Source organism: Sus scrofa, chromosome 14 (genome assembly GCF_054392235.1).
Source record: "Sus scrofa isolate SSC_HxYL_T2T_F1_AM1 chromosome 14, Sscrofa_HxYL_maternal_Yorkshire_Landrace_v2.0, whole genome shotgun sequence".
Classification (NCBI taxonomy): Eukaryota; Metazoa; Chordata; class Mammalia; order Artiodactyla; family Suidae; genus Sus; species Sus scrofa.
Genome location: NC_139396.1, coordinates 66,579,129 through 66,603,819, shown reverse-complemented (window position 1 = coordinate 66,603,819; position 24,691 = coordinate 66,579,129). Strand labels below are relative to the sequence as shown.

General features: G+C 48.5%; 1 protein-coding gene and 1 long non-coding RNA gene across 18 annotated transcripts in view; one reads left to right on the top strand and one right to left on the bottom strand.

Moving 5' to 3' along the window:
- TTC28 (tetratricopeptide repeat domain 28) overlaps nt 1–19,213 on the top strand; it is a 609,616-nt gene extending 590,403 nt beyond the window's left edge. For 4 of the 8 annotated variants that reach the window (XM_021074051.2, XM_084993544.1, XM_084993548.1 and 1 more), the window contains 8 exons: nt 1,404–2,124; nt 4,566–4,690; nt 6,173–6,404; nt 6,936–7,012; nt 8,420–8,443; nt 9,021–9,150; nt 12,030–12,137; nt 13,839–19,213. In XM_021074051.2, the coding sequence (XP_020929710.2) occupies nt 1,404–2,124; nt 4,566–4,690; nt 6,173–6,404; nt 6,936–7,012; nt 8,420–8,443; nt 9,021–9,150; nt 12,030–12,137; nt 13,839–15,463 (3,042 nt within the window). In that variant the 3' untranslated portion in view covers nt 15,464–19,213. The remainder of the gene's footprint in view (nt 1–1,403; nt 2,125–4,565; nt 4,691–6,172; nt 6,405–6,935; nt 7,013–8,419; nt 8,444–9,020; nt 9,151–12,029; nt 12,138–13,838) is intronic. The other 4 variants (XM_084993547.1, XM_084993545.1, XM_084993549.1 and 1 more) reach the window with 1 other exon arrangement.
- The window catches only part of LOC110256863 (uncharacterized), a 93,072-nt gene that overhangs the window by 6,236 nt on the left and 62,145 nt on the right, over nt 1–24,691 (bottom strand). For 2 of the 10 annotated variants that reach the window (XR_014825878.1, XR_002338910.2), the window contains 2 exons: nt 18,591–18,784; nt 3,002–3,289 (listed from right to left, as the gene is read on the bottom strand). This is a non-coding gene — a long non-coding RNA (uncharacterized LOC110256863). Of the gene's footprint in view, nt 1–795; nt 2,676–2,834; nt 2,976–3,001; nt 5,513–5,640; nt 12,665–13,722; nt 18,785–24,691 lie in introns of those variants that run through there. The other 8 variants (XR_002338912.2, XR_014825875.1, XR_002338913.2 and 5 more) reach the window with 8 other exon arrangements.

Genomic DNA, 24,691 nt, shown 5'->3' with positions numbered 1-24,691 from the left:
ACCCTGGACTCGGGAGGGTGACAGTGGACCATCTGCAGGTCAGGGCTCACCCCACAGCCACCCCTGGCCCTGCCCACCTGACTAGAGGGCCCCGTAGCCACCCCTGAGCCCTCTTCCCTTCTCTAAACTCATCCAGAGACACTCAAACCCTGGCTTCTCTCTGCCCTTCTGCCATCATGTGCCCACCACTGGCACTGCCCTGCAGCATGCCAGGCGGGGCTGTCTTTAATACCGGGGCCTGAACTGCTCTCTCTTCAAAGGTGACAGTGCCCTTAAAGTTGCCAGCTGCTCCTAGAACCCTTAGACCCCAGGAGGAGCTTAGCCAGAAAGGCCCCTTCTTGCAGGGAGAAGACGTCAGTTGGTTTAGGGATCCAGACCCCAGGCCTGGGCACAGGCAGCCCCCATGGGACTTGCCTTGGCCTCTGTTGTCCTTAGTCATAGGCATGGTTCCAACCCAGTTAGTTTCTGCCTCACGGATTTTAGGGATCTTAGCTATGACTGGTTTTGTTGCTGAATGGTATTTCTCTTGGGACAGAATCAGTTCCATGTGGAAGAAATGATTTTGTCCAAGTTTTTCTCATGTCCATGGTTGACTGAATCCCACTTGGGAGTGAGCTGTGTGCTGCTCTTTGCAGAGGCCTGGCTCCGTCTCCACAGCCAGGGCCGCCCTGCAAAGCAGAGGTGGCCTATCTGCCCACCGGCCCATGTTAGGAGAGCTTCATGTTGGTGACAACAGTGAACTGGCTGTTTGCCAACTTAACCAGGTAATGAACAGACACACGCATTTCTCTTTCCTAGAGTTTAAGGCATCACTGAGTAGAAACACTGAAAAGTTATTTTGAAATAATTTGATACTTGATGTTTCCCACAAAATATCAGAAGATATTGTGGGGGGAAATCAGAACTTGATTTGGCTTCTTTATGCTGACTTTATAATTTAGTGGTATTTTTCCTTATAGCACTTAAAGCAGAAGAGAACTACAATCTTTTCCGTCCATGGTGCCTGAAAAGGACTTAATTTGGTTCTGTCTCTCCTGAGAGTGATTGCTTAAACAAGTTTAAACAAGTTCAAAGCCCCTATTGCATCAGGAGTGGGTTCCCCTTATTTAGGGGCTCACGGGGAGGTCTGCAGGGGGGAGGTGTGGGACAGGTGACACCACACACCCCCCCCTTACATGCCCCGTCCTTCCTGCCATCCAGCCTGCTGATTTTCAAGGCCTTGTAGCTCACAGCAGGTGTGAGTCTCAGTAAGATGTGCACTTCTTGTCACAAAGGTGTGAAAAAGTAGAGTGAACAAGGTTATCACGAGGACAAGTAGAGCCAGGCCGGACCCAGCCCTGTCTGGAGGTTCTCAGGGCTCGGCCGCTGCCTGACAGGGGCTCCGCTGGTCTTTTTGCTCCTAGTCTCATCTGAGGAAGCCCCCGCCTGCCTACTCCAGCTCCACGTCCATGGCTGCCGTCATTGGCAACCCCAAGCTCCCGTCAGCAGTGATGGACAGGTGGCTGTGGGGCCCGATGCCGTCGGCCGAGGAGGAGGCCTACATGGTGTCAGAGCTGCTGGGCTGCCAGCCCCTGGTGGGCAGCGTGGCCACCAAAGAGCGGGTCATGAGTGCCCTGACCCAGGCTGAGTGCGTCCACTTTGCCACCCACATCTCTTGGAAACTGTCGGCCTTGGTCCTCACGCCCAGCATGGATGGCAACCCGGCTGGCAGCAAGAGCTCCTTTGGCCACCCCTACACCATCCCTGAGTCCCTGCGAGTGCAGGACGACGCCAGCGACGGGGAGAGCATCTCGGACTGCCCGCCGCTGCAGGAGCTGCTGCTTACAGCCGCCGATGTCCTGGACCTGCGGCTGCCCGTGAAGCTGGTGGTCCTCGGCTCCTCCCAGGAGTCTAACAGCAAGGTCACAGCTGATGGCGTCGTCGCGCTAACACGAGCCTTCCTGGCTGCTGGAGCACAGTGTGTCCTAGTGTCTTTGTGGCCTGTGCCCGTGGCCGCTTCTAAGATGTTCCTCCACGCCTTGTACTCGTCCCTGCTAAATGGCCTGAAGGCCAGTGCGGCCCTGGGCGAGGCCATGAAGGTAGTGCAGAGCAGCAAGGCCTTCTCGCACCCCTCCAACTGGGCAGGTAGGAGCTCGGCTGCCCATCGAGGGCCTGAGGGTCAGTCCTCACAGCCCCTGGTGGGGGGTGGGGTGGGGGGTGGTGGCGGGTGGGCGCTGGGAAAAGGCAGCATAGAGACACTGGGCAGAGTGCTTGCTGCCAAACCAGTCTCTTATTACCATGGTATTAAAATGGTATTTCTGAGCTGGGGGAGCACAAGTTTGCCACTGGAGTGGGAGTGTCAAGCTCCTCCTATGCAGTGTGTACTAGGTGACCCATTTATGGCTCTTGTGCAAAGCCCCAGACTATAGGAAAGAGCAGTCAGCGTGGTAGAAAGACCCTTGATTTGGTCTTTGGAGGACTTGGGTTTGGTCCAGTTTCATTTCAGGCTGTGTGACCCGAGACAGGTTACTTACCCTCTCTGAAGCTCAGTGTCCTCAGTGGTAACAAGGGGATGATAGAGGTGGTGCTGACATCTCCCTGTCCACACATGAGATGATCTGAGGAGTGGGTGGGATGTCTTGTGATGCGCGAGGCAGGCCAAGTTCTAGGCCTGGCAGCACGTGCTCCCAGTGGGCCTGATGCAGGGCACCATGAGGGCGTGACATCAGGTATGCTGCTCAGCTTAGTGAAATGACCTGTGACCCCAGGTTCCTTCGGAACCTCCCACAAAGGAGACCACCCCTGACAGCCTGGGACCCACAGAGTCCACACTGAAGCCCAGGCTGTGCACCTACCTGCCTCTCTCTCGGCAGGGCTGTTTTGCTGACAACCTCATGATCCTTCAGATGGTGGTCTCTCAAGACTGGCCCCTGCACCTCCCCGGGAAATCCAGAGCAGAGAACCCCACGGGAGGCACATCAAGCAGAGTCTTAAACCTTGAGAAACAGAGGAACACCAAAAATACTATTTTCAAACATTTACACTTTATTGTTTTAATGGCAAAAATACACCATTCACACCTAAATTTAAAAATTGAGAATGAAATGTCTTTTGCCTTACTATTCCTCTCAGAATAAATCCAGCTGATGTAGGCTGGTGATGTTGGTACCACAAAGGCAGGTGAACCCTGAAGCAGGGCCATGGTGTTCCAGGCTCTGCAGCCAGCAAACAGGAGCCCATGAAGGCTGCCCCAGGCACAGAACCGAGTTGTCTGCAGCTACACGCTGGTACCAGTGGGCAAGCCACGCTGCTGAAAAATGAAACATGGGTTTACTTCAGACACAACACACCTACAGTGGTTTTTGAACAGGTATTCTAATGTGGCTTAGCAGGTTACAAATCCGACTAGTATCCATGAGGACGAGGGTTTGATCCCCGGCCTTGCTCATTGGGTTAAAGGAGGCAGTGTTGCTGTGAGCTGTGGTGTAGGTCAGCAGCTGTAGCTGATTTGACCTCTAGCCTGGGAATCTCCATATATTGCGGGTGTGGCCGTAAAAAGACTGAAAACAAACAAAAAAACCCAAACCCACAAAACAGAACCTATCCTGTTTCCTCATGTGGCTGAAGAGAAACATTGTTGGTCCAAAAGGCCTGCTCTTCGGCAGCCCTCACCTCGTGGCTGTCCCTCTTTCTGCAAGGCAGGGGGCTGAGGGTTTGGGCCCGGCTCTTGCTAAACTGCTTCTGCTGCCAGGAGATGCAGAAGTCAGAGGTGATGCCTGTGGTTTCCACAAGCGTTCTCAGCACATGTCTGTTCACAGGAATCAGAAGGGACCATGAGCCCTGCATGGTCCCACAGCATGTACCACAGGGTTTGTGGGGACCCATCCTCTGTGCTTGGTCCCTTATTCCTGATAAGGCCTCCCACTGTCTCTGCAGAACCACCTTCCCCTCTTCCCAGCGAGCTCAAGGATGTGGTATTTGTGTCACTGTTTTAGTGACAGACAATATAAAAGTCAACTTTGTTCTGAAAATAGTGTTTCAAGATACTGCCCTGTTACCCTAAAACTGCTTTGGCTCATTGGTCCTTAGACAACCCTTTCCCTCCATTACCTGGGGGGAAGGTTGGTCCTAAAGTTGCTGGCCCTACTTAAGGAAGTGGGTGCTGGGGGAGGAACCATGGGCATGGGGAGTCAAGCACATCCCCACCCCCCCGCCGCCTGTTCCAGACAGACTAGATGAATTCCAAGGAAAACAAGGCAGATCATTCCTTAGGATGGTGGTCAGGGAGGGTGTTGGGCCACACAGCCTTTTCCTGCCCTTGCTCACTGTGCAGCAGGAAAGCAACCACACCTTCCTGAGCTGCTCTCACAGCAAAACAGTGCCGTCCACTTACTGAACAGTTAAACAGTCTTGATTCTTAAAAGGGAGGGGACCAAGGATGTCAAATTGCCCCAGTGAGCTGGATGTCCGAGTCTAGGCTGTGGAGCCACTGGCCCAGGCAGGCCCCTCTTTCTGGTTTGGAGGAGCTGCAGGACCAACCCGGGCTGGTGAGGGCAGCTCTGAGGTGGCTCCTGTGCTCCCCACAGGGTTCGTGCTCATCGGGAATGACGTGAAGCTCAACAGTCCCTCCTCGCTCATTGGCCAGGCCCTCACGGAGATCCTCCAGCACCCAGAGCGCGCTCGGGATGCCCTGCGAGTGCTGCTGCACCTGGTAAGGGGTGTGGCCCCTCACAGGATGTGGCCAGAGGGGTGAGGCTGGAGGGGTCTGGGCAGGTGGGTCGAGCCAGTTGGTCTGAGTGGTGGGCGAGGTGTGTGGTGTCACACTGATGGCTGCAGCCATCCTCACCCAGATGCTGGGGGCGGGGGGCAGCTGAGGGGGGACCTGGGGCGGGGCCTCACCACAGCCATCCTGCTCTGAGCCTCACCTAATTCACATGGAAGAGGGATAACAGGACCTTTTCGAAGTTAGCATGAGTTAGAGAAAAGGTGAGTAGCTGGCACACAATATGGCCCCAGCAGCTGAGAGCTGGTATTTACTGTAGAGTCAGGTGGCACTGGCCTTCCACTAAAACTCAGTTGGAAGAAAAGTCCAAGCCCGACCCTGCCTGTGGTGGGGCCCAGGCGAGAGTATACCCTTGCCACTGTCTATAGGATTTAAGGGTTATAAATCAAGCCAGGAAACAGTGACATAAAATTTGCTCCACTCTTTCACTTTGACAATCTGAAAGGCAGCTTCAAATAACTTACAATTATTAGCTTTCTTGGAATTCCATGCCAGAAAGACCAGCCCAGGTGGACAGCCACACCGCACCAAGGCAAACAGCCGCCTGGGACCACCTTGCAGCTCAGGGGTGCACAGAGGGAGGACCAGGCGAAGGGTTCTGAGGGACCTGGCACCGAGGTGGGGCTGGCTTCTGGGTGGGCATGTCCACTCAGTGAGACAAACGCTGCCTAGGCAGCTCTGGGGATCTCCAGTGAGGGCTCAGTCACAGACCCTTCTTGGCTCCTCTGCCTCAAGGAGGTTTTCTCAGGCCTAAAAGAAAGCCCAGTGTGGGAACAAGGCAGCAGCATGCTGGGGCCTGAAACCTGACAGCTCTTGGGCCAGACATGAGGACCTATGCTGCCTGCAGCACTCCATAGGAGAGCTAAGGTGGTCCTTACCTGGATGAACTCTGCCCACACATGCAGGCACTGGTTTAGGCCTTGATGGTGCAAGGGGAGATGCAGGTTCCGGAGGCCAGTGCTACAGTATGAAGGATGAGTCAGAGGCATGGGGTACAAAGGCTCCATGGCGGGCACAGCTTGGTGTGTGTGACATGCATGGGGCAACAGGGGTTCCCCAATGCCTGAAGGTTTCTCCCAGTGATGGGGAGGGCTGGGGTCAGGTCCCTTCTGGCCAGAGTCTGGTTCAGACAGATCACTTCAGTGTCTGTGGAGTGGAGCTTAGTCAGCTTAGGGAAAGCACGGGACTCTTTCAAGCCGTACAGCCCTCACTGGCTCTGGTGGTGCAGCCCCTCCCTATGCATGTTTCCTTGCCAGAAGCCAGCACTGCTGCAATTTATGGTCTTCAGGCCTGGGCACCCGTTGGCAGCAATCTGCCCTGCACAGCTTCATACAGGGGCTTTGTGTCTCCCTAAAGCACCAGGAGAGAAAACCCTGAGCAGAGTGGGGCCTCACTCCCCCTCCCTTCCAGGTGGAGAAGTCCCTGCAGCGCATTCAGAATGGGCAGCGCAACGCCATGTATACGTCCCAGCAGAGCGTGGAGAACAAAGTGGGTGGCATCCCTGGCTGGCAGGCCCTCCTCACTGCTGTGGGCTTCCGGCTGGACCCCCCAGCCAGCGGCCTGCCAGCAGCTGTCTTCTTCCCAACCTCCGACCCGGGTGATCGGCTCCAGCAGTGCAGTAGCACCATCCAGTCCCTGCTGGGTGAGAGGTGGTCCCGGCTGGGTCTCAGAGGGTGGGGGGAGCAAGGGTGTCCTGAGAGATATTGACATTTCAGACAGACTCCCCGACTTGGGGAAAATGGGTGCTCTTGACATGATGTTTCCATCTCTGATGGTAACACATCCCTCTGCTGCAGCTCTGCCTCTTCCTGAGGTGACACAATGTCATGCTGGGTAAACAGTAGTGGCTGTTAACATTTAATCAGAAGCTTCAGGTAGGACAGAGCTATGTGGCCGATCCCAGGGGTCAAGCGGGGGAGATGCTCAGGGTTGCCCTTTGTGCTCCAGTCGGAGGGGATGTGACTGCACACCCGGAAGACAGAGCAGTGTTGGGATGGCCCCTGCCTCCACTGCCTTTCCCAGAGACCATTGGCTTGTTGCAAGTCAGACACAGACACATACCTGGCTGTCCTAGGCCTTTGAAAAGGCCACCAATGCCAAGTGTTTGGGAGTACATTCCCCTGGGATGGCAGAGAGGCCCTTCTGGATAATACCTGCCTTCTTCTCGGTTCAGGTTTGCCCAACCCTGCCCTCCAAGCCCTGTGCAAGCTCATCACTGCCTCGGAGACAGGCGAGCAGCTCATCAGTCGGGTGAGTAGAGCCAGGACAGCTGAGCCCAGACCTGAGGGCTGTGCAGAGCCGGAAAGACCGTGATTTGGCCCGAACTAGAAACCTGGATGGGATGCAGTCTCACTGCCTTTTTCAGTCTTTGTCATGAGAGTGAGGGCTGGGAGTAGACCACCCCCACCCACAGGTGCAGTTCTCACAGTGTCCTGTCTGGGTGCTGAGTCCCAAGAGTGGTAGGACCTTCAGAGGATGCTCACAGAGTCCCAGTCACCTGTGGTCTCAGGGAATTTCCTGAACCCTCCACTCAGTGGCCTGCACCTCATCATCCCAAATCACCAACTTTTTCTGCTGACAAGTCTTACAGTTACCCTCCCTAAGTCAGCAAGTGTAGGGCCAGCTGGTCAAGGCAGCTATAGGTGTTCCAATGCTTATTCTCAGGTCAAAGTATGACCCTTGCCTCAAACAAAACAGCTGAGGCACAGCAGTGAACACAAAAGCATGTCTCATGAAATAGATGGTGTAGCAGACTTTTAAGAAGTGCTTTCTTTTAGGAAGAATGTAGATCTAACTCAGGGAATTAGAGGTTTCCAACCCTTAGCATTGCGTAGGCCCTTTCCAACCTGGTCTCAGAGCTTCTGATCTTCCTAGTGGCCAGTGTGGGTCTGGATGGCCTAGTCCCCCTGAAGGGCACAGAGCATCTTTCTCTAGTCATCTTGGACTATAATAATTTGATAAATATACATTGTACTTATTAGATTTCATGTTAGGTAGAAATGTTTCTATGTGGACATAAAGCTGCTCCATCTTGGATTAGCCTCTTAAATTAGAGTGGTGCCTGGGACCTCCCCCTACCTGGGGTGGTTTCCAACCTTGATTGGAAGATAGCTCACTGATCTGGCCCCTTCACTGTTTCTTTTGTAGTAAGTATGTTAGATCTGCTTGTTGAACAGAATCAGGAGGACACTTGAACATCCTGAAGCCAGGAGGGCTAGAAGCCTGTGCTCTACCAAAAGTAAGAGTTACATTTGCAGGGCAAGGCTGAAGAGTCCAAAAAACCAGCTGCTTAATTTCTTGCTTTTGGTGGCAGCACAGAGACCTCACAGGGAAGTGGACCGTGGGCATTTCCGAGTCACTCTTAAACTGCAGACTACTCTATGGAGTGGCCTTTATATGCCTCTGCTGGCGAGAAGGGCAGGGCCCATCTGACCCCGAGCCCTTCACCCAAGTGCCTCTGGCCTGGACATGGCTGTGCATCTTCCTGTGTGTCCCTGCTGACTCTTGCTCCTCTCCCCTCCGGGTCAGAGCCGCGGGCCTGGTGTGGCGCTTCCTCAGCAATGATCAGCTTGTGTTGCATAACAACCTGTGCTTGAGTCTAAACTCTCTTCTTTCTCTCTCTTTTTCTTCCTTTTTCTTATAATCTGCTGGCCGAAGGCTGTTAAAAATATGGTTGGAATGGTGAGTATCACTCTAAGTAGCACTGTCGTCAGGTGAGCCCCTCAACCCGCCCGTCCCAATGGCCCCGGCACTGCTGTCTCGCCAACATGCGCTCAGGCTGGGGGCTGTGCCACTGGCTGAGGCAGCCTGCCCCCTCCTCTGCTCTGGCTCCCCCTTTCCTGCTCCACCCTTCTGTGTTCTTGATTTACCTGTCAAGTCCCCTGAAAACAGCAGGGGCAGAAGTGACTTTAAATGAGCAACATATTGTGAACCCATGCAAGGCCTTGGGTGGGCTCACACGCTCAACAGGTTGTGTCCGGGAGATGCCCATTCCTCTTCTAGCCCCAAGCCCCCTCCTGTGCTGGCGGCCCCATGGCTGGTGTGAGAGGGAAGAGGCTGGAAGCAGAAGCCCTGTGGGCTGGCCCTGGGGCTCCACACAGAGGACAATAGGATAGGCATGGAGGCACTGAAGAGAATCTCATGTGCTACCCATGAGTCAGGTCATTAGTGATGACAATGCCAGGTGGCACAAGAGTAACGTGGGGACAAATCCTGGGTGGGGGGCAGACACGGTGGGTGCTGACGCTCTCCCCATCAGCTCCACCAGGTGCTGGTGCAGCTGCAGGCCGGTGAGAAGGAGCAGGATTTTGCATCGGCCCCCATCCAGGTCTCCATCAGTGTCCAGCTGTGGCGGCTCCCAGGATGTCATGAATTCCTGGCAGCTCTAGGTAGGCTTCATTCCATTTTTTAAAAACCTGTTTTTCTCTTACTTTCTCTTGGGTATAGTTGCTAGACTCTTAGGGGGTCTTAGTGTTTTCTTAGTTTATTACTTAAAAATAGTTAATGCAAAGACTTTAACACAATTGCTTTAACACAATTTTCCAGATGGCCTTCCAGCTTTGTCCCAGTTTCCTATGTTATGATTTCCTCTTTCCTATTTGTACTCATGGTGCTAAAATGAATCTGCTAGATTCCAGTGCTCTTGGGAGTCAGGCAGTGATTAAATAGTCATGAAATAATTATTTCAATATTAGTCTTTATTACTGGCTAGAACTGGACAGAAAAAAAAAATACAATTGAAACCACTTTTTATTTGATCATGTGGATCTTGAATTGCAGATTCTAGGATCCCTGTTCAATCCAGGACACTTTTCCCTTTCAAACACTGTAACGCAGCTGAGGCCACTCCTGACGCTACTTACCACAGTGCATTTGCTGATAAAACACTCAAGAGGCTAAGCGGCTCTCCTCTTGCCCCACTTAAGTGTCTGTGAGACTTGCTGGAGAGCCATTCACTCCACATGCTGTTTTTGAATACCTGTTATGTGGGCAGTGTCCAGGCGCTGGGGATGCAGCAGCTTGGGGTTTACATACCAGTGGGGAAAGGCAACAGACTCAGAAAAAGCTAATCTATGGGGAACACCTCAGAAGGTGCAGGAACGCCATGACAGAAGCATCGGGGTCACAGGGACTGGCTGGGGGGTGAGGAGCGGGGAGCCGGGCAGGCCCAGAGAACCTGTGGATGTTTTCAGGATGAAAGATCCAGGCAGAGGGAAGAGCTGTTGGTGAGCCCGAGCCTGAGGCCTGTTTGGTGGTTCAGGGGACCCAAGGGTGTCTGAGGCAGATTCTGCGCTCGTGAGGCCAGTGGAAAGAAAGCCTTTGGTTTTTAACGTGAGGGAGCTGGGAGCCTCTGGAAGTTGACATGAATTCACTGGTACAGGAATCAGCCAGCAACGTGGCAGGGCAGGGATTCCTTTTTAGGGAATTTTTCTCCTGCTTGTGAAGTCTTCCATTCAGTGTTGGGCCATCTTTTCTAGCCCATTTATGGATGACCCTTCCCAGCCCACCTCAACTTGGGGATGGCTCCATTTGTTTCGAGATTAAGGGGGAAACCCACGCAGCCCTGCAGGGGCTCCATATCCCCTGTGAACAGGTGCTTTGACAGTCTTTATAATTTGTAGCCGTTGCTTGTTTTCTTTAGACTTAAAACAGTCTCTTGTGATAAATAAATTTATTATCTAAATAAATGTAGTCAGGAGCAAATGAAGCATGGGTGAGAAAGGCCAGGTCCACACCCAGGATGGGTCTCCTGACTTCCATGACAGGCTGCAGGGTGAGGCAAGAATGAATCAAAGGCCTTTCTGTATAAAGGAAAAGCCTCGTCCTCATGCAGGACCTCAGCGCCCCTTGGGTGTGGCCGAGCCAGCTTCCCCACCTGTGGAAGGGCTGTTTCCCAAGCCCCTCTGGCAGGTGTGTCACTGGTGCTCTCTGGTGATTTTCCTTGATGCTCCTAATGTCTCTATACTTTCCAAGTCCCACTGATACTCAAGGGGCAAGTCTAATCTTTACATCTTTTGGACGGAGATTGGAGAAGCGCCCCTGCTCTGGTCCTCAGCACCATCATGACCCATCACAGGGCTGCTGCTTATTTAGAGAACTCAGCTCTACTGCAGCAACCAGCAACCTTTGATAAATAGAGGTTTCTAACTAACACATTACATTTATATTATTAGCTATTTGTTTTCTAAATACCAAGCCCTCTAGGTCCTTCCTGTTATTTTTAGGAACTGTTCAGAGTTCTGAGGGGAAAATGTCACACAGCAACCAGAATGCTGAGTGGCTGCTCTACTGAATCTGATTCCTCAAGGAATGACAGTGTCAGGCCATCATCAGAATCTTTAAGAATAAAAAAAGACAAAGATTTCTCATTTGTCAAGTGCTGTCTGTCACGCGTTGAGCACCATGGGTCCCTGTTGTTGGGACACTGTGAGGTCAGAGGAGGGAAAGGGCCTGGGATCACAGGGCCCTGCCCCTGGGGCCATCAGGACCCAGTGTCTGCTCTGTTTCAAGCAGAGCTCAGTGATCTGCTGAGAACGTGAGCGAAGATGTTGCATGCTTGGTGGCACCATCTGCGGATGCAGAGCTGGCCAGAGAATCTGTGTTTGGCGTCTTCCTCCTGCACTCTTCCTGGGAGATATGCTGGGTGTCTTGGTAGTGGCTCCCGACAAGTCTAAGTGCTGTGGGCAACAGCTTGTGGGGCAGTTTCCTGCTCAGGAGGTCCCTCTCTCATTAGGGCAGTAGACTCAAGAGCAGCCACCTGGGCTTGGGCAGAGCACCATGGAGTGTCCCTGCAGAGCAGTTCAGCCAAGAGGGCAGATTCTGCAGCATCGGCGAGGGCTTACCTCAAAGCCCTTGGTGGCAAACACTATGTGTGGAGTCAAAGACACTCTCTTTGCCCTTGAAAAGCTTCCACCTTCCCCTGCACCAACCTTTAAGTATTGGACGCAGGGCAGAATGGAGGAGTCAGTGTTTATCTGTCCTGGAAAGCCATCTTTAAGTGGACTACTCTGCAAAAGAACAAGTGTTAATGAGCCTTCTAACTCCATCCCTTCTCTTTGGAGGATGCAGTTTGGGGCACGAAAGCAGCCGGTGCTCTACAAAGGGACAGAGGTCCACACACAGCCAAGTGGGAGTCATGGGCATGTGGGGGCCCAGGTGGGGCTTGTTGAGGTTCTACAAAACTGTGTGAGGAGCCCTACAGTGCTTATCCTTTTCAGAATGTGGGATCTTCCCTAAGAAAGCAGGTGTTTGTTTTTCGTTTCTCTAGGTTTTGATCTCTGTGAAGTTGGTCAGGAGGAAGTAATCCTGAAAACTGGGAAACAAGCCAATCGACGAACCATGCACTTTGCACTCCAGGCCCTGCTCGCACTCTTTGGTAAGAGATCCCCAAAGGCCCTCAGGAGCCATGTACATGAACCTGGTTATGGGGTGGGAAGGGGAACAATTATGTGAACGAACACTGCTGTGTGTTCGGGAATGTTCCAGTAAACAGAAACTCCCTGCTCTCAGGGAATTTATGATGAAAATACATCAGATGAGGTACCGTCACACGCTCTGAAGAAAATTGTGCAGGTTAAGGGACTAGGAAGTGAGGGCAGCAGGGCAGAGGTGAGGAAGGACGGTGGTGCCCATATCCCAGCCTGCTCGATGTTGTCAAGGGGCTGGCTGGGATGGTGGCTAAGGTTTGAAGGCAGCCAACAGGATCTATTGATGAATGTGCTCAGAGAGAGGGTCAAAGGCAATACCTTGCTTTTTGGGAACAGCTGCCAGAATGGGACCACCTTTGCTGAGACCTTGAAAGTGGCAGGAGCAATGGGTCTGTGTTCCATCTTGAACATGTTCATTTTTTTTTCTTTTTTGATCTTTTTAGGGCTGCATCTGCGGCAGATGGAAGTTCCCAGGCTAGGGGTCGAATTGGAGCTACAGTTGTTGGCCTACACCATAGCCACAGCAATGCTGGATCTGAGCCACATCTGTGACCTACACCACAGCTTGTGGCAACGCTGGATCCTTTAACACACTGAGCGAGGCCCAAATCTTCATGGATACTAATCAGATTCATTTCCACTGAGCCATGATGGGAGCTCCCAAACACGTTCGGTTTTGAAATATCCACTGGACACCTTTACAGGCAGCGGGTTATACAAATTTGGTGTGGAGGTATAAACGTTCACACAGGTCCGAGGGGAAGAGGACCGCGTCCTGTGGGCACTCCAGGGGTCAGAGGTTACAGAGATGAGGAGGATCAGTCCGTGAGGGCTGGGTATGATCGACTGTGAAGAACTAAGCAGCAAACACTGGACCTGGTGGTGACCACTGGTGACCTTCCTGTGCGCTGAGGAGGATGAATGCCTGGCTGGGGTGGGTCGGGAGCAGGTCGGGAGAGGCTGGAGGAGTGAAAATGACTCCCGAGGAGGCTGCTGGGATGTGGGGCGATGGGGCCATAGCTGGAAGGGGTGGCAGGTGTGGGTTCAAGACAGGGATGTGCGACTGCCCTGCCTAGAGCAGGGACCCACATGGGGTTTCATGAGATAGGGCGCAGAGTAGAGATGGGTACCATGGTGGGGTCTGTAGGGGGTGGGGCTGTGGGCTCTCCTAGGGTGTTTTTGTCTCCTGTCTAAGATTTACTTTTTCCCACAGGACTGTGTTTTTCAGGACTGTGAGATAAATTCGAATTGTGTATAAGCATTTGCAGAATTCTTTGCTTCTATGCATATAAGAATGCTTGAGAAAGAAAAATCAAAACCAGACAGAATTCTGACATTCCCATTGTGGTGCAGTGGAAATGAATCCGACCAGTATCCATGAGGATGTGGGTTAGATCCCCGGCCTCACTCAGTGGGTTAAGGATCTGGTGTTGCCATGAGCTGCGGTGGAGGGTCATAGATGCAGCTCAGATCCTGAGATGCTGTGGTGTAGGCTGGCAGCTCCAATTTGACCCCTAGCCTGGGAACTTCCACATGCTGAGGTGTGGCCCCAAACAGCCAAAAAAAAAAAAAAAAAAAAAAAAGAAAAGAAAGAAAGAAAGAAAGAAAAGAATTCTAACTGCTCTTTGGGTGCTTATGCTTTGTCCTAGATTCCACTGAGCTGCCCAAGCGCCTCAGCCTTGACAGCTCGTCCTCCCTGGAGTCTCTGGCCTCAGCCCAGTCTGTTTCCAACACTCTGCCTTTGGGCTACCAACATCCTCCCTTCTCTCCCACTGGTGCAGAGAGCATAGCCTCCGACGCCATCTCTGTGTACAGTCTGAGTTCCATCGCCTCCTCAATGAGCTTTGTCTCCAAGCCTGAGGGTGGGTCAGAAGGCGGTGGTCCCCGAGGACGGCAGGACTACGACCGGTCCAAGAATGCCTACCCACAGAGAGCCACCCTGCCTCGGAGCCAGCTGTCCCCCCAGACCCGCCCTGCAGGCAGCAAAGATGAAGAAGAATACGAAGGGTTTTCCATCATCAGCACTGAGCCTTTGGCGGCCTACCAAGAAAACAGAAAGACTCGCTTCTCACCAGATCACAAACAGTCCCGAGTCGGGACATCCGGAGGGAAAGTTTTGGTGAGCTCCAAGGGGAGCATAAGCACTCCAAATTCTCCAGTTAAAATGACTCTGATTCCTAGCCCAAACTCACCCTTCCAAAAGGTTGGAAAACTAGCAAGTTCAGACACAGGAGAGTCAGATCAGTCTAGCACAGAAACAGATAGTACTGTGAAATCTCAAGAAGAAAGCAACCCAAAGCTTGATCCACAAGAATTGGCCCAGAAGATCCTAGAGGAGACACAAAGTCATCTCATTGCAGTGGAGCGCCTGCAGAGGGGCGGTGGGCAAGGCAAGGGTACTAATCCTGAAGATGGTATCTCCGTGCCCAATGGTGCTGCTGTCTTCAGAGCGTCAGAGACGAGTGCATTCAGCAGGCCTGCCCTCTCCCACCAGAAGAGTCAGCCATCACCAGTTACTAGCAAACCAAAGCCCCCAGCCAGAAGCTCTTCCCTGCCCAAGGTGAGTTCAGGATACAGCAGCCCTACCGCCTCAGAGGCGTCCATCAAGGAAAGCCCGAGCCAGCACAGCAGCCGGCCATCTCCCGGCTCTGACTCCCAGGCTTCCCTGACCGACCAGCCTCTCTTTAAGCTGAAGTATCCCAGCTCTCCATACAGTGCTCACATTTCCAAATCACCAAGGAACATGTCCCCGAGCTCGGGCCACCAGTCTCCAGCTGGCAGCGCACCGTCCCCAGCTCTGTCCTATTCCTCAGCTGGTTCTGCTCGCTCGAGTCCAGCTGATGCTCCTGACATAGACAAACTGAAAATGGCAGCCATTGACGAAAAGGTGCAGGCTGTCCACAACCTGAAGATGTTTTGGCAGAGCACACCCCAGCAGTCCACGGGACCTGTGAAAATATTCCGGGGGACCCCTGGCACGATGACGTCCAAAAGAGATGTCCTCAGTCTGTTAAACTTGTCACCTCGGCACAACAAGAAGGAGGAAGCAGTAGACAAGCTGGAACTCAAGGAGCTACCCTCGAAGCAACATGGAGAAATGCCTCAAAAAGCCCCTCCCAATGGACACTGGCACGCGGAGACCACCTCGCTGAGCACCCTGCCGCTGCCCGCTGGCCCTCCAGCCGCAGCTCCCACACGCCCTCTGAGACTTCCTTCTGGCAACGGCTACAAGTTTTTGTCCCCAGGAAGATTTTTTCCTTCCTCTAAATGTTAAAGCAACTTTTCTGCCCACCGATACCGTCTCGGAGTGCAGCCCGGGTCTCCGCATGCCCTTGGCCTGCTCCTTGTGAGTGTGGTCATCCAGCGTGGGTGTGTTTCTGGGCACAGGGCACCACCACGCCCAGATGCCACACACATGCTGGTGGCTCCTCTGGGGCTCTAGACCAGATTCACCAAAAGCCAGGACCTCTGTGGGGTTGGAATTTTCTACACACTTCACCAAATGTTTACCTTTGAACTCCCTGCTTCTCATCATTGATGTGATTCTTCAACAGGATTTTTATACAAAAACGGTCATGGTTCTGGGGTGGGGAGAGGAAAGGGAGCACATATTTTGCTAGAAGGTATATATGCAGTACCTTTTATACACAGAAATACAAATAGAGCTTTTTTAAGGCTTTCGGGTGCTGGTTGGGAGTGGGATATATAAAATCTAAGTTGAATTCTACATGAAAGTGGTGTTATAGTAGCCAAAAACAGGATACTGGTTTTAAAAATGCCAATGATTTTTAAATTATAGCAGTTTTGGTCTCACGATATTGTAACATCACAGTAACAATGCAATAATTCACTTCGAAACAGTGCTTCCATCCTGAACTCTGCTCTGTTGAGTTCTACAAATGTCCCTGGGGCCCCACTGTCAACCAAACTTGAATTTTCTTAAGAAATTTATGTAACTCTTATCCAGGCATTTTAGAACTATGCAATTGTGATTTAAAATGCAACTTTGTGCTTTTAAAACATTACTGACCTTTTTTGTACGTGAACAAACAACTTGGTTTTATTATCAATAGTACTTTGCATTTATAGCTATTATTTTTAAAAGCTCAAAAAGTTTTTTAAAGTATCAAATTTTGAATAGTCATCAGTAAGTAATTGTCAAGTTTGGGGGGGGGGGAGTTTGAAATTATTCAGTTTCCTTACTAGCAACAACAACAACAACAAAAAATCCCCATGGCTAAGTAGATTTAATCAGAATCTAGCCTTCCAGCTCCTATTCCTTTTAATAGCTGCTTAATTTTATTCTTTTCCCAGCTCCAGGCTTCTAAAACCCTTCTATCAAACCTGCTGCCAGGTTCCCACGGTCCCAGCACCCGTCCTATGAGCTGCATTTGGACTCTGGCTTAGTTGTGACTGGCACCCCTTGCTCCCTGCCCACAGAAGACTTCAGTGTCCCTTCTGCTCAAATATACATCTGAATTATTGTTGAACAGGGAAACATATTCCTGAAAGCGTTGTCACGGGTGGAAAAAGGGACTTTTCCTGTAGCTCTAACAGTTCACTGAAATTGTTGTCAGCTGGGACAAGACAAAAGAATAGTCCAGGTAGGGGGTAACCATTAACTTTTTTTAATGAAGAAATGAAATGCTGAAAATCATATGTTACTAAGTTTAGTTGGATAATTTATACAAGCCTCTTTTAGGTAATTCTAAAACTGAAACCTTACCATCCTCACTGAGGTGTATCACACTTGTTCCGGACACCAGCAGCACAGAGGTGGACGTGAGGGGCCTGGCAGGAGGGACACTAACATCGAGACCCCCAGGGAGAGTTTTTAACCTTGGGTAGGATCTCACTTGATAAACATGCACTGACCACCTGCCCTGTTCCTCACTGTACTCTGAAAAGAGGAAAGGATAATATTTATTCAATTTACGTTACTCTCCTGAGCTATATATACCATGGAAGTTTTTGTGTTTAACCCAATAGCCATGTTGATAAGAGCAAACAGTAAGGATATCCCATTCTAACCCTGATCCCAACACTGGAAGAGAAATACTTTATAAAGAAGCAAGCAACTATGAGATTGTCTTTATGTCTTTTATAAATGGTAATGAAAATACCAGTGTAGCAAACAAAAGCCAAGTTTATATAGCACTGTGCATTTAGATAGCAAAATCAGGTCCTCAATACCAAGAAATAAACCTCAACGTAAATTTCTGAATCCATATGTAGATAGTTAGGCTGTTCTTTTCTCAGCAACTCTCAGCCTCTTTCCCAAGTGCCAAGGAGCCCTGGAGGAAAGGCCTGGGGTCTGTGCTCCATCCCTGGGGATGAGGGTGCAGCCCGTCTGCCCACCTCTAGTGCACACCCTCCACCACCCAGACTGCTTCCCGTGGTTTCCAAGCCGGCCAGGAGGACTTGTGTACTCTAAGCTGGTTTTAGTCCTAACTACATTTGTTCTTGTAGGTTTCATGTTGAAAAGCCAAATGGAATATACAACTTTTTTTGGTCCTAGATACAAGCTTCAATGAAGGAAAAGCAAAGATGATGAAATATTAGGATCAATCCAAAAATCACTGTAGAGTCACCGCTTCTTTATGTTTACTGTCAGTCTTGGGGTTTTCTACACAAGTGAGATGGATGTAAAATCAAAGTAAATTTTCAGGCTACCTTGAACAAAGTATGCACTTAAAAATTATGTGAGATTGTATAATTCAAAGATTTCTTTGCACACATCAGGGTTTGGCAAACGATGACCCACAGGCTAAATCTGTTCAGAGGCCTGGATTTTTACAGCCATGAGCTAGGAATGGACTTTACATTTTAAAATATTTATAAGTACCTAATTAATAGTCTTGATTTTATCTCTTGGTCCACAAAGCCTAAAATATCTAGCCTTTTAAGAAAAAGTTTGCTGACTCCTGATATAGGTGACAAAAAACACAATTAGCATAATGTTTGTTTCTAAAATCTAGGGCAAGTGAGTGTCAGGTTGTGGGAACCTGAGCCATGTGGATGGAAGCAAATGACTCCTGCACTCTCCTCAGCTCTCTGCCCCACTTGGAGCTGATGGGTGTGGGTGAACTGTACAAAAGTATTTTTTCTCACTGTATGCAGATAGCATTGGATATTATTTTTCAGCTCAGGAAACTGGAATGCCCTGCCCCTACTCTACTCCATCAGATGCAAATACATTGAATACAAGCAATAAAATCTTCCTCTCTAGAAACCTTCTGACCACAAATCAAAGCAGTAGACTGTCTTAATTCTCACCAGTGAACTACACAACCACTTCACTGATCTTAACTATGTTGATATACCAAGATGAAAGTTAGCTACTAAAGCTGACATCTGATGCATATTGGTATTGGTGTGTAGTAAAACGAAAAAGTTCTCACCTCTGTCCATCAGAAAAGATTCCTGGTCCACACTGCTGGTTCTGAGTCTTGGCAGGAGATGTGCTGCACTCACTGTCCTCATGGTGCTCTCGTCTGTCCAGTGAATCTCAGTAGGTAGTCACTGCAGTAAGGTCCCGGCACAGTGCCTGTCCACCCCACAAGGAGAACCGTCACTGCGGTAGTTTCAGTTCAGGCTAGAAAAAAAATACCACACAGTAATTTGGTTTGCTTTCAGTAAGTAGACAGAATGAACCTGAAAACTGTATAATTTTCATCATATATTTCATTGTTTTACCTAAATAATTGTACATGTGGTTTGTGAACTGGGCCATTGTTTGTGCCAGTTCCGTCAAAGATGTTCCATGTAAGGATATGTGTGGTCACCTTGCCCCCCCCCAGACGTTTCCCCCACTTGGCACTCATGCCCTTTGTATGCAGTGTTAGCCATCTTTGGCCTATGTGGGCTTTTTTTTTGTAAATTAGTTTCCAGATGGCATTAAACTTTTTATATTATGAAATTTACCATGTAAAAAGAACTTCATATTTTTATTGAGATTGCTAAGGCACTTGGCCTTCCTTTGTGATTTCAGTGTCTATTAAAGCATGAATTCCCTTGGTTTTAAGTGCTGTATCTGAATCATTTTCTATGCATGTTCCACATTTTCTAGGTTTCTTTGCAGTACAGAGTGGTCACGTGTCATTAATAAGCATGTGTTTCTGTGTGACATTTATCCTCTTTTTTTTTGGCTGTACTCACAAGTGCCACAGCATATGGAAATTCCTGAGTCAGGGATCAAACCTGCACCACAGCAGTGACCAAGCCGCAGCAGTGACAATGCTGGATTTTTAACTGGCTGAGCCACCAGGGAACTCCCTGAGGTTTATCCTTATAAATACACTATGGCCTCACATTTGCCGAGAGCCAGAGAAAGTACACAGCAGAGCTAACCCGCACACGGCTTCTCTAGCCCTGAGGCACGGGTGCCTATTGGTGGTGTGATTTAGATGGCTAAGTGTTTCCGATATTCTCTGTTGGAGAACAGAAAATTCTACAATTATGTTAGTGTTAGACAAACAAAAACAGAGTTCATTACCACCAGATCCCTCTATCTAAAAGAGTCTTCAAAGGAAGTACGGCTGACCCTTGAACAATGAGTTTGAACTGTGCAGGTGTATGTGCTTTTTCAGTAGTAAATACTACAGTTGAATCTGCAGATGCAGAGGAACCATGAGTAATCACATATGAAGAGGGCAGGCTATAATTTACATGCAGATTTTTGACTGTGCAAAGGTTTGGTGCCCCAACCCTCATGTTGTTCAAAGGTCAGCTGTACTTCAGAAAGGAAAAAGTCTGAGATGCATGAAGAAATAATGAACAAAGAACTAGGTGAATGTCGGAGTTCCCGTCATGGCGCAGTGGTTAACGAATCCGACTAGGAACCATGAGGTTGCGGGTTCGGTCCCTGCCCTTGCTCAGTGGGTTGACGATCCGGCGTTGCCGTGAGCTGTGGTGTAGGTTGCAGACGCGGCTCGGATCCCGCGTTGCTGTGGCTCTGGCGTAGGCCGGTGGCTACAGCTCCGATTGGACCCCTAGCCTGGGAACCTCCATATGCCGCGAGAGCGGCCCAAGAAATAGCAAAAAGACAAAAAGAACTAGGTGAATGTGAAAAAAAAATCAAAACAAATACTGATTGTATAAAAAGAGTAATATCTTATTTACGTAGCAATAAAAATTTAAAATATTGCACAATAATATGTAAAACAGGGAAGTTAAAGTGTTATTTGGAAGAGTAGATCTTTAGAGTAAATTAAATATGCATAATCACATACAAAAATTAGGACTATACCAAACCAGTTAGTGGAGGAGAAATAAATTTTAAAAATGTGACTGAGGAGTTCCTGTTGTAGCTCAGTAGTAACAAACCTGACTGGTATCCATGAGGACGAGGATTCAATCCCTGGCTTGCTCAGTGGGTTAAAGGATTCAGCACTGCCATAAGCTGCGGTGTGGGTCACTGACGAGGCTTGGATCCTGCATTGCTCATGGCAACGCTAGATCCTTAACCCACTGAGCAAGGCCAGGGATGGAACCCACAGACTTATGGAGACTACACAGGTTCTTAACCCACTGAGCCACAAAAGGAATTTCCAAGGTTAATTTTAAATATGTAATTGTTTAAGCCCCAATCAATGAGGAGAGATGTGGCCCTAAATGGCCAGTTCTGTGATACGAGTGTGCCTCAGCATGTGAGAAAAGAATAACCCCACTGACCTAGATGACTGGTCCAAAAAGTTATAACAAACCCAGAGAGAAAAGAAGGGAAAGATTGAAAACAGGAAAAAAAAAAAAAAAAGACAATAGAGAAGATCAAGATGACAAATATACAAATTTCTGGGAAGGTTGATATTGTGTGTGTGTCAGAGAAAGAGAAAACAAAAAGGAAGGAAAAATGGATATAACTAAAGATGCAGCAGAAATTAATAAATACTATAAACACCTTTATGCCAATATGTGGAAAATGCAAAACACCACCTAGTATGTTTTAGGCATACATGCACAATTGAGGAACTGTGGAAAATGCAAAACACCACCTAGTATGTTTTAGGCATACATGCACAGTTGAGGAACCTAGAAGTGCAGGGAATGGTGGACCTCAGATACACGAGAGTGGTGCCAAGGCTGGGAGGGAAGCGAGAAATCAGAATCAGGAGCAGTAAACAAATCAACTGCAAAGTACTACATACGGACTATGTCATAAGGAATTTAAGAATGAGTGAAAGATGTCATTAGCAACTATACAACAACAAATTAGGTAAGTACTTTTAGAAAAAATTTTAAAAGCTCTGGCACAAAAAGGAATAGAGCCCATAAAATGAAAATGGTGATCACAACCTCTTGTCCTTCATCCAACTCTCCATAAAATACAGGCCCAGAAGATTTTACATATACTTCACCAAATTTTCAGGGACCAGAGATAGTCTGTATTTTCAAATTGTTTAAGAAAATATAAAAATAAGAAAATATATTAAAGCACCCCATGATGGTACTTTTAATTCTAGAATCAATAGATGGTGTAAGAAAAGGATAGGCCCATTTCATTTACGAACCCAGACATAAAAATCCTAAATAAAATATTGGCCATTAAATCCTGATGTTTTTAAAAACTACAAAAACACAGAATCAAAGTGGATCTACGTATTAGTCACTAGAGCTTAAGTCTTTACTGATGAACATGGACATGGCATTCCTGAAGGCCACAGCTCTGGCCCTAAAAGGCATCTATAAACATATTTACATACGGAAAACCAATCAGCACTAAATGATGGAGAACATTCCCACCCTGAGAACTGGAGTGCTGAATTTTGGATTACTTTGTAATTAGATAAGAAGCAAATCTACTACACTCCTATTATAAGAACAATGAAGAGTTCCCTTTGTGGCTCAGTGGGTTAAGAACCTGACTAGTATCCATGAGGATGCAGGTTTGATCCTTGGCCTTGCTCAGTCGATTAAGGATCTGGCGTTGGTGCAAGCTGGGGCATAGGCTGCAGATGCGTCTTGGATCTGGCGTGGCTGTGGCACAGGCCAGCAGCTGCAGCTCGGATTTGATCCCTAGCCTGGGAACTTCCATATGTCGCAGGTGTGGCCCTAAACCTCCCCCCCCCCCCCCCGCCAAAACCAATGAAACATTTACCTATGTCAGTCAATGTAAGGGAAATTCCAAGCAATTTTACTATTTAAGAAACAGTGTGAGAACTGATATACTATCATTACTGTAGAAACTGACTTTAATACGATAATCTATAGAACAGATCTAAGGATGCAAGGTTAATACAATCCCTATGCAGGGATTTTTGAGCACAAGTGTGGTCTCTAATACCTGAGGAAATATAATTTATGTTATCTGTTAATGCTCAAGAATTTGCATATCCAATTGTGGAATACATGCATAGTTAGATGCTTCCCTAGAAGGAGAGACTGGCCCTTAGTGAAGATTTGGTTGTGTGTTAGGGACCTTGACTGACAGCTAATAAGAAAGACATGTACCACCAAGACTGCCCTTAGCTACTGTGGTGCTTTTTAATATTAGTATTCTAATGCTTTATTTATAGTCACTTTGTTTTGCTGTTTGTAACCTCAGGAATTCTGGGCAGGAACCACAGCTTGGTACCTTTCTCAATTTAAAGCCTTCCTTCAACTTTCCCAATGAGTGTGCATGTGTACAGCCTCTAATAGTACTAAATAATGGCAAACAGCAGGGAATTGACAGACTCATGCTGCACCCACTCCAGCAAATGAGGCCAAAACATCTGGATTGAAATACATTAAAAGGACATGTTGGCATTAAGGAAACATTTTGCCTCCCAAATGAATTTGCATCCAATCTCAAGATATTTATTAGATTTGTAGCAATTATGCATTTTGGTTTCAGGGAACGATAATGTTCTTAAATATATAAATGGCCTCAATATATTTATATTAAATACAAAGTTCTAAAATAACTTAAAATCTCTGTAGCAGAACTCAAAGTCTCTCCCCTTAGTTAACTGGGACAGGTAAATGAGTTTGAATTCTGATCTGCTTGGCAACATTCTGCCAAAACTCTGATTTTTTTTTTTTTTCCAGATACAGCGCTTTCTGAACTGTAGCCATTTTCATTTTGAACCAAAAATGCAGATGTAAAATAAAACTAATAGGTAATTAAGAAAAAAGGAGGCAGTTTTCATCTGTCATGTGAAAAGTCATTCATTCCACAAATACTTGCTGAGGGTTTGCTGTGATAAATATAATCTAGACAATAACAAACAACAGAAAGGTTAAAATAGATGCTAAAAGTTTATAAAGTTTGTGCACTTTAATTAGATGCCATTCTCTCCTATATTATAACTAATCCAAAGAGCTTGATGAACGAAAATGCCAATCCCTGTGCCTCCCCACCGCTGCCCCTGCTAAGAACTGCCTTGGCTCAGCCTGAAGGATGACAAAGCTTAAGGAGGCAGAGATGTCCTATGTAGGACTCGGCTCTTCTGGCTGCAGCTGATGAGGCCCGATCAGGGCCACCAATCCTGTGAGAGGTCAGAACCGTAGGAAAAGCCCCTGCAATCAGATTCCTTATCTCATGAATTCAATCCAGGTCTCTATCTGGTCTCTGCAGCTAAGCCAAAGCCAAAAGGTAATGATGGAAACTGAGGCCAGCATGGCCATGTGTGGGCCAGAGTCACAGAGGAGCAAAAACTGAGTGAGCAAAGAAGCCAGCAGTAGAGAAAGGAGAAAAGAACAGATGCAAAGGCACCTTGAGGAGCAAAGAACGTCTCCAAGTAGAGAGTGCCAGGCTACTCTCTACTCTGACATTCAGTTACTTCCCACCTGGGTTAACTGAAATGGACTTTTTTTCCTCTTGATTTAACAGCCTTACTTGTGAATGTTTGAACGTCTGATATAAATTACAGCAGGAAAGAAGGCTGTAAAGCCAGGTAAACTGAAGATAGAAATGACAGCAAAGGGGTTTCCTTCCCTCTTTGGGGCAGTGGAGGGGGGGTTCCTTCTGTGGTACAGCAGTGGGTTAAGAATCTGTAGTGGCTTAGGACGCTGTGCAGGTATGGGTTTGATCCTCAGCCTGGCAGAGTGGGCTAAAGGATCCAGTGTTGCCAGAACTGTGGCATAAGTTGCAGCTGCAGCCCAGGAACTTCTGTATGCTGTGGGGGTGGCCTTTAAAAAAATAATATAAAATAAATAAATGTCAGGAAGGGGATAAGACACATTTATGAAAGAACACATAAAATACAGAAGTCTGGGCATACAGTGAGGTTCCCTTATAACCTCTGGTAGTAAATAATAGAGTTCATCAGAAGAGAATCCTGTGTCCCTTCTTACGGCTTAGCCCACCCTCCTATCACTGTGGGTGGAGCCCCTGGTCCCCTCTCTACCACTGACAACACCTCCACTTGCCAGACCCACTCTCTCTTGCCACTGAAAGACAGCATGTCAATAATTTTCCCTCTCTCTCTTGCACTGTCAGATTTTTCCTCTCAGGTGAATCATTCCTATCAGCACATTAAAGTGCTATAAGCTCTCCACCATGGCCTCATACTCCCATCCT